The sequence below is a fragment of the Varanus komodoensis genome, unplaced genomic scaffold (genome assembly GCF_004798865.1).
Source record: "Varanus komodoensis strain SLA01 unplaced genomic scaffold, ASM479886v1 scaffold49, whole genome shotgun sequence".
Classification (NCBI taxonomy): Eukaryota; Metazoa; Chordata; class Lepidosauria; order Squamata; family Varanidae; genus Varanus; species Varanus komodoensis.
This window is the reverse complement of record NW_025336072.1, coordinates 387,970-402,291: the sequence shown is the minus strand read 5'-3', so window position 1 is coordinate 402,291 and position 14,322 is coordinate 387,970. Positions and strand designations below refer to the sequence as shown.

At 41.3% G+C, this 14,322-nt stretch overlaps 1 protein-coding gene across 14 annotated transcripts in view; it reads right to left on the bottom strand.

The window, feature by feature from the left end:
* The window catches only part of GLYR1 (glyoxylate reductase 1 homolog), a 64,120-nt gene that overhangs the window by 20,940 nt on the left and 28,858 nt on the right, over positions 1-14,322 (bottom strand). For 6 of the 14 annotated variants that reach the window (XM_044445651.1, XM_044445652.1, XM_044445648.1 and 3 more), the window contains exons 4-9: positions 12,954-13,092; positions 12,263-12,484; positions 7,373-7,459; positions 3,581-3,637; positions 2,817-2,867; positions 2,640-2,713 (exon numbers count right to left, since the gene is read on the bottom strand). In XM_044445651.1, coding sequence (XP_044301586.1) covers positions 2,640-2,713; positions 2,817-2,867; positions 3,581-3,637; positions 7,373-7,459; positions 12,263-12,484; positions 12,954-13,092 — 630 coding nt within the window. The remainder of the gene's footprint in view (positions 1-2,639; positions 2,714-2,816; positions 2,868-3,580; positions 3,638-7,372; positions 7,460-12,262; positions 12,485-12,953; positions 13,093-14,322) is intronic. The other 8 variants (XM_044445659.1, XM_044445656.1, XM_044445650.1 and 5 more) reach the window with 7 other exon arrangements.

Here is a 14,322-nt window from a genome sequence, read left to right as displayed (position 1 = left end):
CCATAGGTAAAATGTATCCTAGAACCCTCATCCTATTCCCCAAACCCCCACCTCTCATAGCTCTGAAGTTTCCTTCTAGACCACCCAACATACCACCTATCCATGCAGCCTTAAATTCCATGAGGCTGTGCACCTTAAGCCTATTATGTATATAATAATTTACTTTCAAGGATACTGTTTCTCTAAACATAGCATTGGGTATCCTGGTGCCTAACACACAAGTTAAAAATCCATTAAATATCTGGAAATCTTTCTTCCATCCTATGCAAAAGAATGATACATTCATTGAAGCATCTCTTTGCATGTTAGTAACCACTCAGGACTTTTAGTTAGGGGAGCCACTGTTAATGGGCTCATTTGGGCTGTGTGGCAAATCTTGGGCGCTTATCCAAACTAACAATGAAGGGAGAAAATATGGTGCAGGTAGGAATACGGTGATCCTGCCTATCATTTTTTGGTAAAATGTAAGGAAGGCTGAAAGCCCTGAACAAAGATATTACCTTTGCAAACATGCAAAGAGTACAAGTGACTATTTCCTTTCACTCACAGTTTTCTTAAAACTGATCTTAACCATGCACATTCATAAGCATTTTAGCTTCCTGTATGTCAACCATTCAGCTCATTGCTTGCTGCTCTTGCAAAGCTTAAATAAACCAACATGAAAGAGCTAAGGCAAGCCAGCTAAGACAGCATCAAACCCAGGCTCTGCCGGCTGCACTTCTTGTCTGCTTCTGAGCTGCTCTGGGGAAAGAGTTTACCTGAATGCCTTCATTGTTACTTCAGTTTCCCTTCAGCAAGCCTGAAAAACTGACAACCTGAGATGGCTGCAGTGACAAAGAGGCCGCAGCCTGTTCTGCATCGGAGCAGAAGGGAACTAGCTTCTGAGAGCAACACAGGAAGTGCAGTTGTGGCTCCTGTTACTCTAGAAAGGAGAGGGGAAAGCGCAGGAAGTGTCAGAAGACACAAGTGTCACAGAGTGTCATTCCTGGACAGTACAGGAACCCCGCCTCTTCCCCTCCTTCTGGTGGTTTGGCGTTACTGGTTAAACACACTTCGTTGTCCGATATGCTCTAGAGGGCAATAAAATTTTGGCTGGGTGGTTATATATAAAGGATGCTTGCAATAACCCAGGTTGTGGTAAAATACGTATTTTCACAAAACATTTACCACAGCAGAAGAGAAGCGCACTAGAATACTCAGGAAGACCTGTGCTAGTTTTATTTATTGCAATATCATGGCCATCCTCCGAAATTCAGGGAAGAATACAGGAGGTTATTCTCATTTCAGCCCTCAGTTCTGCAAGGCTGATTAGTCTGAGTGAAGGTGATTAGCATAAGGCCACAAGCTGAGCTTCATTACTTGAGCTCCAGACTCCCCAATCAAACAAACGCTCAAGCCAGAAGGATGAGTGCCCAAGAACCAAGCTATTAGGGACAGCATCCAACAAAACATCCCAAGTCACACAAACAGTGCCCAAGATTTGCCATGCAGCCCAAATGAGATGTCCGACAATATTGGAAGCTCTCGTATATCCAAATGCATTGAACTTTGATACGCTCGTGAGATATGATGATATTTTGGATAACGATGGAGGATTAAAATTGAATCAAGAAATAGAAGAACAAGGAATTAATATTTCTTGGTGGCACAAGGTTCAAATGCAATCGAGATATGCCAAAGATCATAGAATGTGGGGCTTTTATAAGGAGTCAACAGCATTTAATCACGTGATTCTTAAATCTGATAAGAAAATGATTAAAAGATTGTACAATTTCCTACTGGAGAGGAGAATGGAAGATGAACAGGTTAAGGAAACTATGATAACATGGGCACAAAATGTTGGATATAATATTGAGTTAGAGAAATGGCAAAAACTGTGGGAAAGAAATATTAAAGTAACATTAGCAACTTCATATAAAGAAAATTCATATATGAAAATTTAGCTAAGATGTTTCCAAATATGTCAAATGGATGTTGGAAATGCAAATGCAAATACAAATCGGGTACGTTTTATCATATGTGGTGGACTTGTGATAAAGCAAAAAAGTATTGGATTAAAATACACAAATGGCTTGAGGAAATGTTACAAAAACCTTTAACATTTAAACCTGAAGTTTTCTTATTAGGCATTGTACCTGATGATCTTAGTAAACAAGCGATGTATTTGACTCTACATGTAACTACTGCGGCGAGGATTGCATTTGCCCAACACTGGAAGAGTGAAGAATCACTTTCCGACGAACTGATTCTAAAAAAGATTTTGGACTGTGCGGAAATGGATAGACTAACTTTGTCTCAGAGGGAGAAAGAAGATACAGTCTTCTATCAAGCCTGGGACTCTTTATCATTGGCTAGAGAAACAGGACTATGCATAGACTTAAACATGTTTATAGTTTAACATAAAAAGAAAAAATGTGGGAGGCTGACCCAGTAGGTCTGATGTTTTCGATGATTGATGCTTCTTAGTTTCTTTTTGTTAGGTACATTAAGAATAAAACTTATTAAAAAAAAGAGATGTCTGACAACATTATTTATCCAACATTGAACACAGCAAGTTACTAGTTGGCCCTCAGTGACAAAGGACAGCCATAGCAGAAGTCAGAATTAGAGACAGAAAAATAAGAACATGAGGCTCTTACTTTTTGTCTGTAGGAGTGATGCTGCCATTGATAGCTGTGCTGTCTGCAGCCTGGATGGATGTGGACCCAGTTTCCTATGAAAAGAAAAGATACCCACAAAAGTTAATTTCCCTTCAGAAAAATAGGCAGTATCTTTAGACAGCAGCAAAGGCAAGTCCATAACAAAGTTGGCTGTACCTCTTCACACACCTTCAGCTTCTTTGTAATGGCCTGATAGCAAACAGCTGGCTGCATGGAAAAGAAAACACAAAGCACATTTTGAATACATTACAGTAAGCCTATTGCTCACTTTCAGGACAAGATGTTCCATAAACTCTGCATGAAAAAATGAATCATTATGAATAAGGCAAGGACTCTCCACCCCAAGCCTAATTTCTGCATCTGAAAAAAATCCCTCTGTTGCAATGATCAAAAATCTTCCTCAAACCCTCCAACCTCAATCCCTCATATTCACGGCTTTCCCATCTATTATGATGAACACACTGGTAAGGAACTAATGTTAAGAGATACCCTGCAGAGAACAAGTATAACCTAGATATGGTAATGGTAAATTACTACTCCCTGCTCCTGTCCCCCTAGGATGGAGAATGCCTGAATAAAAAAAATACTGAATGTAAGAAATGGCAATAGATGCCTTATAACATATCATTCAGAGAGCTCTGCAGAGGCACCAAGGTCTTCCCTGACTTCTATTGTCCTGCTCCATTAACATGCAAAATCAGTATGTCCATAATTCAGTCCCCACCCCCGGCCCACCAATGGCAATTATTTGCACATTTTACAAACTGGTGTTTCTCACTGAAACGTGAGGATGCCAAAGAACCCCATCTGCAAAGGAATTCACACTTACAAATGTCAAAATAAAACTGATTATACCCAGCGCAGTTTTCAGCTCCGTTAGGCCACACTAGATGAACTCACCACCTACACCTATGGCTCACCTTCTCTGTCTGGCTAAGCAGGAAGTGATGGAAATGCGGGTCGCCATCTTTCACAGGCTGCAATTGCAAAGAGGCACACTGAGAAACCAAGATAACCAGGCTTCGAGTCTGAAAAGCCACCATGCAGATTTTGCATGGATCGTAGCTCTTCTACATTCTGATGAGATTTTGTGATGCCTTCCTGGAACAGTCTTATTTCTCTCACTAGTCACCACAGCATGGTGGTAAAGAACTGGCATTATGAATTAGACGTGAGAATCCAAGGAGGACAGATTGCAGAGTTCAACTAAGAATGAACTGGTAGGGGGAAAGGAAGTAACTTCCCAGACATGAGAGCACTGTGTTATACTGGTGAAGAATGCAGGACTGGGACTCAGGCACTCTGGGTTCCAGTCCCTGCTCACCCATGGCATCAACTGGGTGACTCTGACTCTCCGCTCAGTCCTCACAGGATTGTTGTTGTGGGGATAAGATAAAGTGTAGCAGGAGCAGAATGATGTAAGCTGCTTTGAGTACTTTTTTTAAAAAGGCAGAATATAACTCAAATAAATAAAGTTAAACTTACAGTGCATTTCTACTCAGAAATAAATCCCACTGTAAATAAAGCTAGGACTTACTCCCAGGTAAATGAGCACAAGATTGCAGCCTTAGTTGTTCATTTCCTGAAAACCATACATGACAGCCTTTACGGTTTGGACATTACTCTTCTGAATAAATCCTTTAAAAGCATTTCCAGAGTAAGAGTATTAATCCCAATTTGCTGATTTCTGTCATCTGAAGCACACTTACTAAGCAGCAAGTCACACTGAAATAAATGGGACTTTCTTCTGAGGAAATGTGTTTAGGATTGTGCCTCTTAAATCAACTTTCCCATTCTTGGAGCACTCTCATCATGATGGAAATGATAAATCTGACTAAAAATTATCTGATGATGGGTAGATGATCCATTTCCTCTTAACATGGCTTTTTAGTTCTTTTCTTTCTCCTGTCACCTTAGCACCAACTATCAAATTTTCAAGCATTTTGTGTTAACACAATTAACTTCTTTCATTCTATCCATAGCATCCTAAGGGGAAACATTCTTGTGTAAATAGTACCAAAGGTTTTCTCTCCCCCAACCCCGCACATTGCCAGGAATGTCCCTTCTTTCCAATTTCAAAAAAAAAATCCATCATTCTAGGAACAAAAACATTTTGTTCTCATAGTGGTTCTTCTGTCAGGACCAAACACCATGCCGCTAAATGCAACTTTGCATGTAACATGCAGGGCTTTTTGAAATGCAAGCTGCACCAGCTTGGGGTGGATGCTGCTGCTGATTATTAGTGGGACGAGAGCAGAGCTGCAGGGCAAGTGCCCTCCCGTCCCCTGCTGCAGCCCTCAGGAGAAGCCCACTTCTGAGGCTAGTATGTGGTCAGGCATGTGTGGCAGGTAGGAGGGGATTCTGCATCTGAAAGGGATACTTTCAGACCAAGGGGAACGATCTTTAGGTTATTTTTTAAAACAACTCCTGCTCTGGTCCCACTGATTATAAGCAGACCTCAAAATCTGATGCAGTGTACATTTCGAAAGAGCTTCCATGCAGATTGTTTGGCCCTCAGACTTGAGCACGGAAGGATGTGAATGAGGTTTACAGAGATAACCATGTGGTAAGACTGATTACACATGCCTGGGCAGCTCCACAACTTTACAATTTCTGTTTTCCTCCCCGCACTAGCAGCTTAGACAAGTCCTGCCCAATGGCACTGCTCTGAGAGGGAGCCACAGTGCTCCAACCAATCACTGGCTGCTCCTCAGACATAAGATCGCAAAGACCGAGCTGCGGGAGTGAGCACGCTCAGCTGAGTGAAGGCATGGGTGGACCTCTCCGCCCTTTGTCTTTGGAGCAGGGCTTCTAAACAACTTCCATATTGCAGGGAATTTCTTGCAAGCATGAGGGCTCAACGCTTAATAATAATTCCATTAGGCTGATTCTAAAGGGTGGGAAAGATTAACTGTACTCTAGTGTTTTTTCGGGGGAGAGAGGTAATGTCTCACTTTTCACTGCTTGTGGGTCTCATCCTCCTATTTCAAACACTTTTCTCTAATTTGTAAAGTACAGAAATTTGTTTATGGTTAGCACCAAGTCATAAAAGAGGTGTACCACTCATGCTCAGTTATATTTCTGTGGCTCTACAGGTAAGTACTGTAAAATAACAACTGATTCAAGCCTTTTTTTTTCGGATTTAAACACTGATGTTGGAGATGGCTATAACCACAACCTGCTTTTGCAAGGATTCTCATGGAACACTAACAAGGAAGTGAGCCCCATGGTAATTAATAGGGTCTTCCTTTTCAGAGAAAGAGTCATGCTTCTAACCTGCTTCTGAAGCCTAGCTGCCTAATGCAAAATTAACGTGAGATATTTAATAAAAGCAAATATTCTACACTCATTTTATTATAAATTAATTAAGAGTTAGCCTAACTTTGGTCACACTGAAATCAGAAAAGTTATTTATGACTTCATTTATGCCCCCCTTGATTTCAATATGAATGGCTAGCATTATCTACCAAAAAAAGACTGGGCTAAGTGGCATGTCTTCTCCCCAAAACTACTATTTTCGCTCTCTTTAACTGTATCCAGCTAAGGAAAGAGCTCTGGGTTTGATCAGCACAGAGATGGAGAACAGAACATGTTTTACACCTGCAAACTGCTGAATTCGCTAATGACAATTTGTGCCATGGTGGTGATGAAAACAGCACTGGATTCTCTTTGAGGAAAGGCACACAGGGAGCACATACCTTGCTTTAAAGATAAATTACCACCATACTGCCAAACTTCTGCAATGCAGAGGCAACATTTTCAATAGCAGTAAGGATAGCTTGGTCCCATGTGGGTAGGAATTAGCTCCCAGACACTACCCACCTCAAAATAAGTAAACTTTAGACCTATGTGCAAACCAGGAATTCTAGCTTGTTTCTCCAGCAACAAGTCAGAAAAATAAATCAAGAATAATCCATGTTTAGTTCTCCGAAATATCAGGGAGAGACAAGCCAGAAGTCCTGGTCCACATGTTGGCATGAATGAAAGGTCCATGGTTTGCTTAGCTGCTTCTGCATCTTGTAGGCAAATAAGTCAGGGTTGCTCTGGAATTCTGGCTTATTGTGATGTGCCAACCGTTTTCTGCAAGTGAGTAGTCCAATATGTTCCATTTCTGTTCTAGTTGTAGAAACCAACACGTAATCACCATTTTCAACATAGTTTGGGTGGTTACACGTTTTAAATTAATATTAAGTAGAAAGGCCTGTTCTGTAGGCCTTCTACAACCTTGTGCCCTCCAGGTGCTGTGGATTGTAATTCCTCTCCATCACCACCAGCATGCCTAGTGATTAGGGAGGTTTAATCCCAGGTATCTGCAGGACCCCAGATTGGGGGAGGGAGCTCCAGTTGGGACTCCAGTTGTTCTTCCTCCTGTCTCCTTTGAGCCAGGCAACACAGGTGAAAATGAAGACAGTGTGAAGTATGAAGAGAGGTGGACAAGGACTGGGGCTGCTGAGCGTGGAGATGGAAGGAAGACAAAAGGAATGTATCTGAATCTAGCTAGAGGAGCACAGGCACATAAAGAAAATTAAACAAGGAATGCATCTGAGATGGAAAAGCAAGAATCCCAAAACCCAGAAGCCAAGCCTTCTGTGAAGGAATTCAGCTTGGCAGGGCACCGGTTTACTGACATCTACCCTGCTGCTAGAGCAAAGAGTCAAAAAAACAAAACAACGCAGCACTTCTACTGGCAATAATGCAAAGAGTTTAATCACCTCGCTTACGCTTGGCGGCCATTTGAATCCAGCCACGGTGCCCGTCATCATTCTCTTCACTGTGCTTGACTCAGGGATTGTCAGGTCCTGTTGAGAAACGAGATGAATGAAGAACGCTGTTTTCTGCACTGGTAAGGAATGTGAGGCCCTCTAGGTGTTTCGGACTGCAATTCCCATCAGACCTGGTTAACACAGGCAATGTTGAGGAATGATGGGAGCTGCAGTCTAACCACATCTGGAGGCCCACATATTCTCACCCCTCATTTACTGACACGCCCCCCAAAGTTGTATGCATGGGTGACCTTGAAGAGCAGCAAAGAAATATGCTGGGGTTATCAAGAAGGGATTTCCTTCTACATCCCTCAGATTCTCACCTTGAAAGAGACTGTTCACAGAGATTACCACATATTCCAGGCTAGCTCCCAAATTAGTGCATTTCAGGTAGTTTAGACTGCAGTTTCCATTATCTCTGGACAATGGTCCTATTGGCTGACTGGAACTGTAATCCCAAACATGAGGAGGCACCAAGATGGGGAAAGCTATTCTGGACCAAGCAGCAGAGCAACAACTTGGAAGCATGTCATATGAAAAACTCATGTGAGAAACATCCAAAAAAGTCTCGAGTTCTGGTATTTGCTGAAGGTGGTGTAATGCAAGACATCATCTGGGCTGGTTTTTAACAGCTAGTGGTAAGGGATATGGGATAACTTGACTTCCAACAGTGTATTTTTAATGGGTGTTTATTAGTTTTATTTAATTACTGTATTAGGTATGACTGAAGTCCTTGGAGTGAATAGCCTGGGTGAAGAAGTACAATGTGACAAATGAAGCAAGAAGCATTTTGTCAGCTTCAAGGTGACTAAAACCAGTCCAGAAATAATGCATTCAGGAAGTTCCTAAGCATACTTGTCCAGAAGCAAGTTCCACCAAGATTTTACGAAGTGTGTTTTGGCCTGCAGTCTTAACATCACCTGCACATATGGCGATGGTTAAGTATTTAGTATCAGTTTCACAAGTCTGGATGATACATTTCCATGAAGGACAGGTGACTGCTGCTGTTATTGCCATGGAGAAAAATACTGAACACATCCACAATGTAAGCACACTAAGTTGTCAAAATCTCCTAGCTTGTTCTTGTGTTGTTGTTATAATAAAAATATTAATAATAAAGGATTTTTTCATTCTAATACAGACCTTGATAGCAACCTCCCTTCAAACAGACACTTTGTCAGCTTGATCTTAGAGTCCCAGTTTCTAGATCTGGAATTATGCCAACACCACACTACATACCCAACTATTTGAATTGCCGTGAGGTTAAGAGCAGAGATGCATGGAAGCCTGACACAAGAATACTTTCTGGTTTCAGACTCGCTGGTTAAACCTCACTGCATGTTTAACCTCAACCATGATTGCTGTTGATTATGATGATGATTTATATTGATAATGAAAGGTTAAGATTTTTAGGTCTTGCACTGCATACTAAACAGGACACGCAACTCTGATGCTGACCAGTTGTCCCCAGGTGAGTGTCCTCCAGATGCATGAGACTGCAGCTACCATCCCTCGTGAGGTGCACAAAAGTGGGAAAGGCTGGTTTTCATAACAGGCAGCATCTGAGGCCTCTTCCATCCCACAACACAAAAGCGGTTTGTACAGCTCTACCAGCAGCCCTCAGCTGGACAAACTATCAGTAGCTTTAAATCTTAGTTTAAGTGTTGCAGACGTTACACAAGAACAAGTCAGTCCCACTGAATGGTAATTATAATTTGTTAGACAAATGTCAGAGTAGGGATGGGAAGATTTCAGGCTTCCATGACTTGCTTTTTTAGGAACAGGAATCCTAAGATCCATCAACCAGATGCTGCGGCAAAAGACACATTCTTTGAATGTAAGAATTCTGATCCCTGGAATTTATTCTGTGTATGAGATGAAGAGAGCACACAGAACATGCAACAATCTTCCTGGTTACCCCAAACATTTTTCATTTAAACAGCATAATGTGGAGCTGTAGGACTTGTAGCTCCTGTTTTCAAACACTTGGGAATCAGAAAGTTTTTATCTAATTCAAATTGCCTAGAGATTACCAACAGAGCTTGAGCTATCTTCTGCTCACCCTTGTCTTTACAGACTAAAAATTATACTCTTACACATACTTACCTAAAACTTCATGAACTCAGTAGAACTTACTTTCCAGCAAACACATTAAGATAATTTGTAAAGCAAGCCCGTATTTTGCTTGCTCATGCAACTGGAGACCCCCGGCTTGCTTGCACCACCTGACCTAATCTGCTATGCTGGAAACTTGTGATGTGCCTAGCGAAAGTGAGAGAGCGTGAGCAAGAGAGAGGGAGGAGAGACTGTGGTCTGGGAAATCATATGAACTTTCCAAAGTTCTGAGTGGAAAACCGAAGCAAAAAACAACTGAGGGGTCCATTAAAGGATCATGGAATTAATGGACACCGGCAATGCAAACGAGTCACACTTGATTGGCTCTCCCAGTCAGAGACAGGACGACAAGACTTTAAGCTAGTGCAGCTATCATACCCCTGCTGCAGAAGCAGCCAGCTTCAGCCCATTCAAGCAAAGAAGTGACCTAAACAGTGGGAACCAACTTTTGAATAGTTTGGGACCATGATATTTGAAGGACTTCCTCCTACCACACGAGGAGGTGGCTCTTGGTTAGGACAAAAGACGCTTTTTCAGCCGCAGCTTACAGAAGGTTAGGTGCAAGAACTTTTTCCTTTTGCCAGAAATTGGCTTAAACTGATTTGGTGTTTGATTATAATTTCATGATTCTACTTTAAGACTTCCAGTTCTAATTTTTATATTTGTGTATTGTATAACATCATGCTGACCGGTTTATTTTATTCATTTCTATACTGCCCAATGACCAAACCTCTGCTGGCTCTTTTAGAGACTGAAAGAGTATACATTCTTTTATAACAATGAACTCCACTTCATAGCATAGAGGGAGTTGCTTCGTATTCTCTAGATAACCGTAGTCAGGCGATAGAGCATTCTATTGCACACCTTTGTTTCCGTTCAGGTGACAGCCAATACCTTTAGCAACCTGCACATTTGGCTACCATCTTCTTACATTAAACCCTCCATTCCACCAAAAGTTGAAGCCAGTAGATTCAAAGTTGGAAGCTTCTTGTCCTCCATTAAGCATACAAGCTACAGACGAAGTATTTTCCACCAATCTTCCAGACTTGCTTGCAACTCCAGCGTGAGCTTCTGCAACAGTGACAAAGCAGGGTGGCTTCAGTTACCAAGATGCTTCAAGTGCGGCAGCCAATGATATTAATCAACACTTTGGCTGACAACACTTCTTACAAAAGCAGGGCCTCCTTGAGTGGGCCTAGGCTCCCTGCCAAGATTCTCCAACATTCAGATTTTGAAGAACTATTAAGTATGCCTCAGTAAAGATTCAAGGCAAGAAATCATGTAGCAATGGTGGCTGAATAGGGATAGAATCATCAAGAAGAGAAGAAGCTACTATAACCATCAGAGGACCGACAAATGGCATTTGGGGTGTTCATGGCTGAATGCCTCCCATAAAAGATGTTGCAGTCATCAGGTCATGCAGATGAATAAACGGTTATTGAGCCCAGACTGTAAAGGAAAGAATGCCATTTTAATAGTTCCCTGAAGTGCTAAGATCACTGAAGACCAATCCTGGTTTTCCTGGCTACTTTCCACCTAGTCTCTTCTCAACTTGAAAATCCAGACTTAATGCCTAACTATACATATCCATTTGAGTAAGTAAAACAGACCACCACTTTCAGCCATCAGTCAGTTACTTAGCATGCTTCTGTTTTCCTAGAGAAAGGTTAAAGGCCTAGATTTCTTATACCGAAGAAAAGGAAAAGGTAGCAATGTGTATTCTGAAAACAAGGACTCTGGAAAGGTATAACCAAAGCTCAAATCTTGAGGAAGACAGTTTCAGAATCCCATATCCTGTTGATCTTTGCAGTATTTTTGTATCTGAACACATTTTATTGGTAGGTCACAGGTGTTAAGATGCATTCCCCCAGAATCCCCTGGCACAACCGTGCACTTAAAAAAAATGCAGATGAACAATGGAGGTACAGTGTACAGTTTGCTTGAGGATGAATGGCATGTAATTCTAGCAAATCGTAGTTGTCTGGTAATCTTTTCTTCTGCTTCTTAATGGTCTTCAAGTTCAGTCCCTATGGAGTATTAAGAGTATATTCATTTTAGTGCTGAGTTTGCACTGAGAAGATCAAGAGCCAGAGTTCGGAGGTTTCAACTCTCTTGATGAGTACTGTGATGACTAGACTCTGCTATCAAGCATCTGTAAATGTCCAAGGATGAGACAAACCATAATTGTGAGAGTGCTGAATGCTGGCAAGGATATAGGAACACACAAAAACTGAAGTCTTCTGTTTGGGTCATCCATTTCTAGAAACATTTCTCATCCATACTGCAATTCAAGCAACTGGCCCTTATCCAGCCTGAGAGCACTGGAGAAGGAAAGAGACGGAGTGGCTGTCATCTGATCAAACGCACACATGAGATGAAGATGTTTACACAAAGTGCTACATGGCTACTGAAGGTGAAATTGTGCTGCCATTTCCTTCATGAATATATGCAACAAGATGGAAGCACAATGTAACGTTGATTTTCCAAGCAGATATAAACAGAAGGCACCTCAATGAAAACTTAAACTTAGCATTTTGCAAGAGCCACCTAATACAAATAATTATGGCTGTGAAATAATGGAATTGGCCAATGGACTCTCAACGGTTAATACATGCAACTTTCCAAATGGTCACAACAATGAAGTCATCCGGTTGGCTGTTAGGGTTACATTCCATCTGGACAAGCTCACTGAGCAAGGGAATAGATGTGCAGCGAAACACAAACCTTCTCATCTTTGGGGGGGCGCCCTCGCTTCCGGGGGCTTTGCTCATATGTTCTCTTCAGTGGGGATTTTGAGCCTCGCTCAGAGGAAACAGAAGAAACTCTCTTTTTCGGCTTCCCTTCTGACAACCCGGCTTTGTGTTTCTCTTCTCCCACTGAATGCTTGCCCCTTTCTTCACTGGAATTTCGCCGGTTCTTCTCTTCATTGGAGTTATGAGAAGATGCCTGAGAGATCACAGAACAGAAGGATAAGGAAAAGAAGGGGCATGATCTGGCAGCGAATTCACTTTCCCCACACTCACAAAACCCAAGGATGATGAGTCCTGCTAAATACCTGCAACATGCCAGACTGAACACATGTTGTAACAGGTTCAAGCCACTAGTCAGGAGAACAGATAAGAGGAAACAGGGCCCAGCTGTGTGTTCAATGCAAAGACATGCTTTAGAAAGAAAATAATGCACCAACTCCAGAGTCCACAGTAAACATAACTGAATGCTGCAGATGGATTATCGACCGTGAATGCAAATAGACCGTGAATGCAAAACGGATTCTAATAATTTTCCATGACACATTTCCAGAGACATAGCCTACTAAATCCATCCAGTCAGAAAGTAAAAAGGATAATGAAAGCTCTCTCATCCATTAGTCCAAGAACCTGGATATATATGCAAAATTAAATAAGAAGCCATTCACCTGGTCCTTGCCTTTGGCTTTCTTCAGGAATTCCTCTACAGCATCCACAGCTTGCTGGAATCTCTTGCCTTTATTAATTTTAATCATTTCTTCTTTGTGGGCATGATACGGCTTCAGCTGCTCCACTTTAATCCAAGCACTAAGATAAATCCAAATGACATTCTCATGAAGACATATATCAATACTGACACTCAGACACAATTGCTATCCCTTCCAACCTTCCTTGCTAGGGTCTTCTAACTTTTCTTAGGAATATCAATTTGTTTAAATACTGTCATGAACAATACACTAACTTGCACACATGGTAGCTAGAAACTTTGAAGCCATGGGAAAAAAATACAATTTGGACAAAAACTAAAAAAAAAAAAAGCTATACCCATTTTTGTACACTTTGTGCATTGTTGTTTTGTTATTTTAGTACAAGCTATATATGGCATATAAACTTGCTGTGCTCATACCATTACCAATAAAATGTAGAAGTAAATTAATATAGTAAAAGTTTAATATACTGAGCATAACTATTTTATCACCAAAAAAAGTTACTTATAAATTTTAGCTTCTAATTTCATTTCTGACAAAAGGGGATTTCAACAAGTACTTTCTGAAGCATGCCAATCATCCTAGAAGTCAGAAGAAGCAGGAAGTGCTGGCGGCAGGGGAAGAAAGCGCCTGCTCCTATTTGTAAAGACTTGCTTGTGCCTGAGTTTGGGAAAATGTGACAGTTCATTTAGTTGGAGAGGAATATCTGGAACTATTAGGGACAGTAACCAAGTAAACTTCCTTTAAGTACCTCTGAGCAACCTCAACTGATTATCTGAATAGTGACTGTGATTCGATTCCATTTTGGCAAATAATAATATTCTACGTGCTTTAATTTTTGTTCGTTTGAAAGGCTGTCCCTAGTGATGGTGTCAGTCCCATTTTTATGCCATAGAAGTGTTCTAGATAGAGTTTATTTTAAGAAGAGATGGCTTATTTTGGTGACAGGAGCTGAAGGTGAGACAGCATTACCCAACAGCAGGTCAATTTAGGAACTTTAATAAAATTGGTGACAGCGAGTCCTACAGAGCTGATTTTCAAGGTTTTTAAAAAGAAATACAGGAGGGATGACGCAAATGTTTCATACAGTGGCAGCGATCGGATAACCTATAACAGGCCTGTGCACATGATACACAAGCAGGGACAGCCCTACCCACATCATGCACACCACACAGATTTACCCAAAACCATCCATACCTGCAAGGTATGCATACCTTCATGCATATCTCTAGCCATTTTAAGCCAGCTGAGCAATAAATGTTCTTTACAAATGAACACAAAGATTAAGAACATGGTAAACTCTGTGGCCAATAGTGCACCTCAAAGTTTC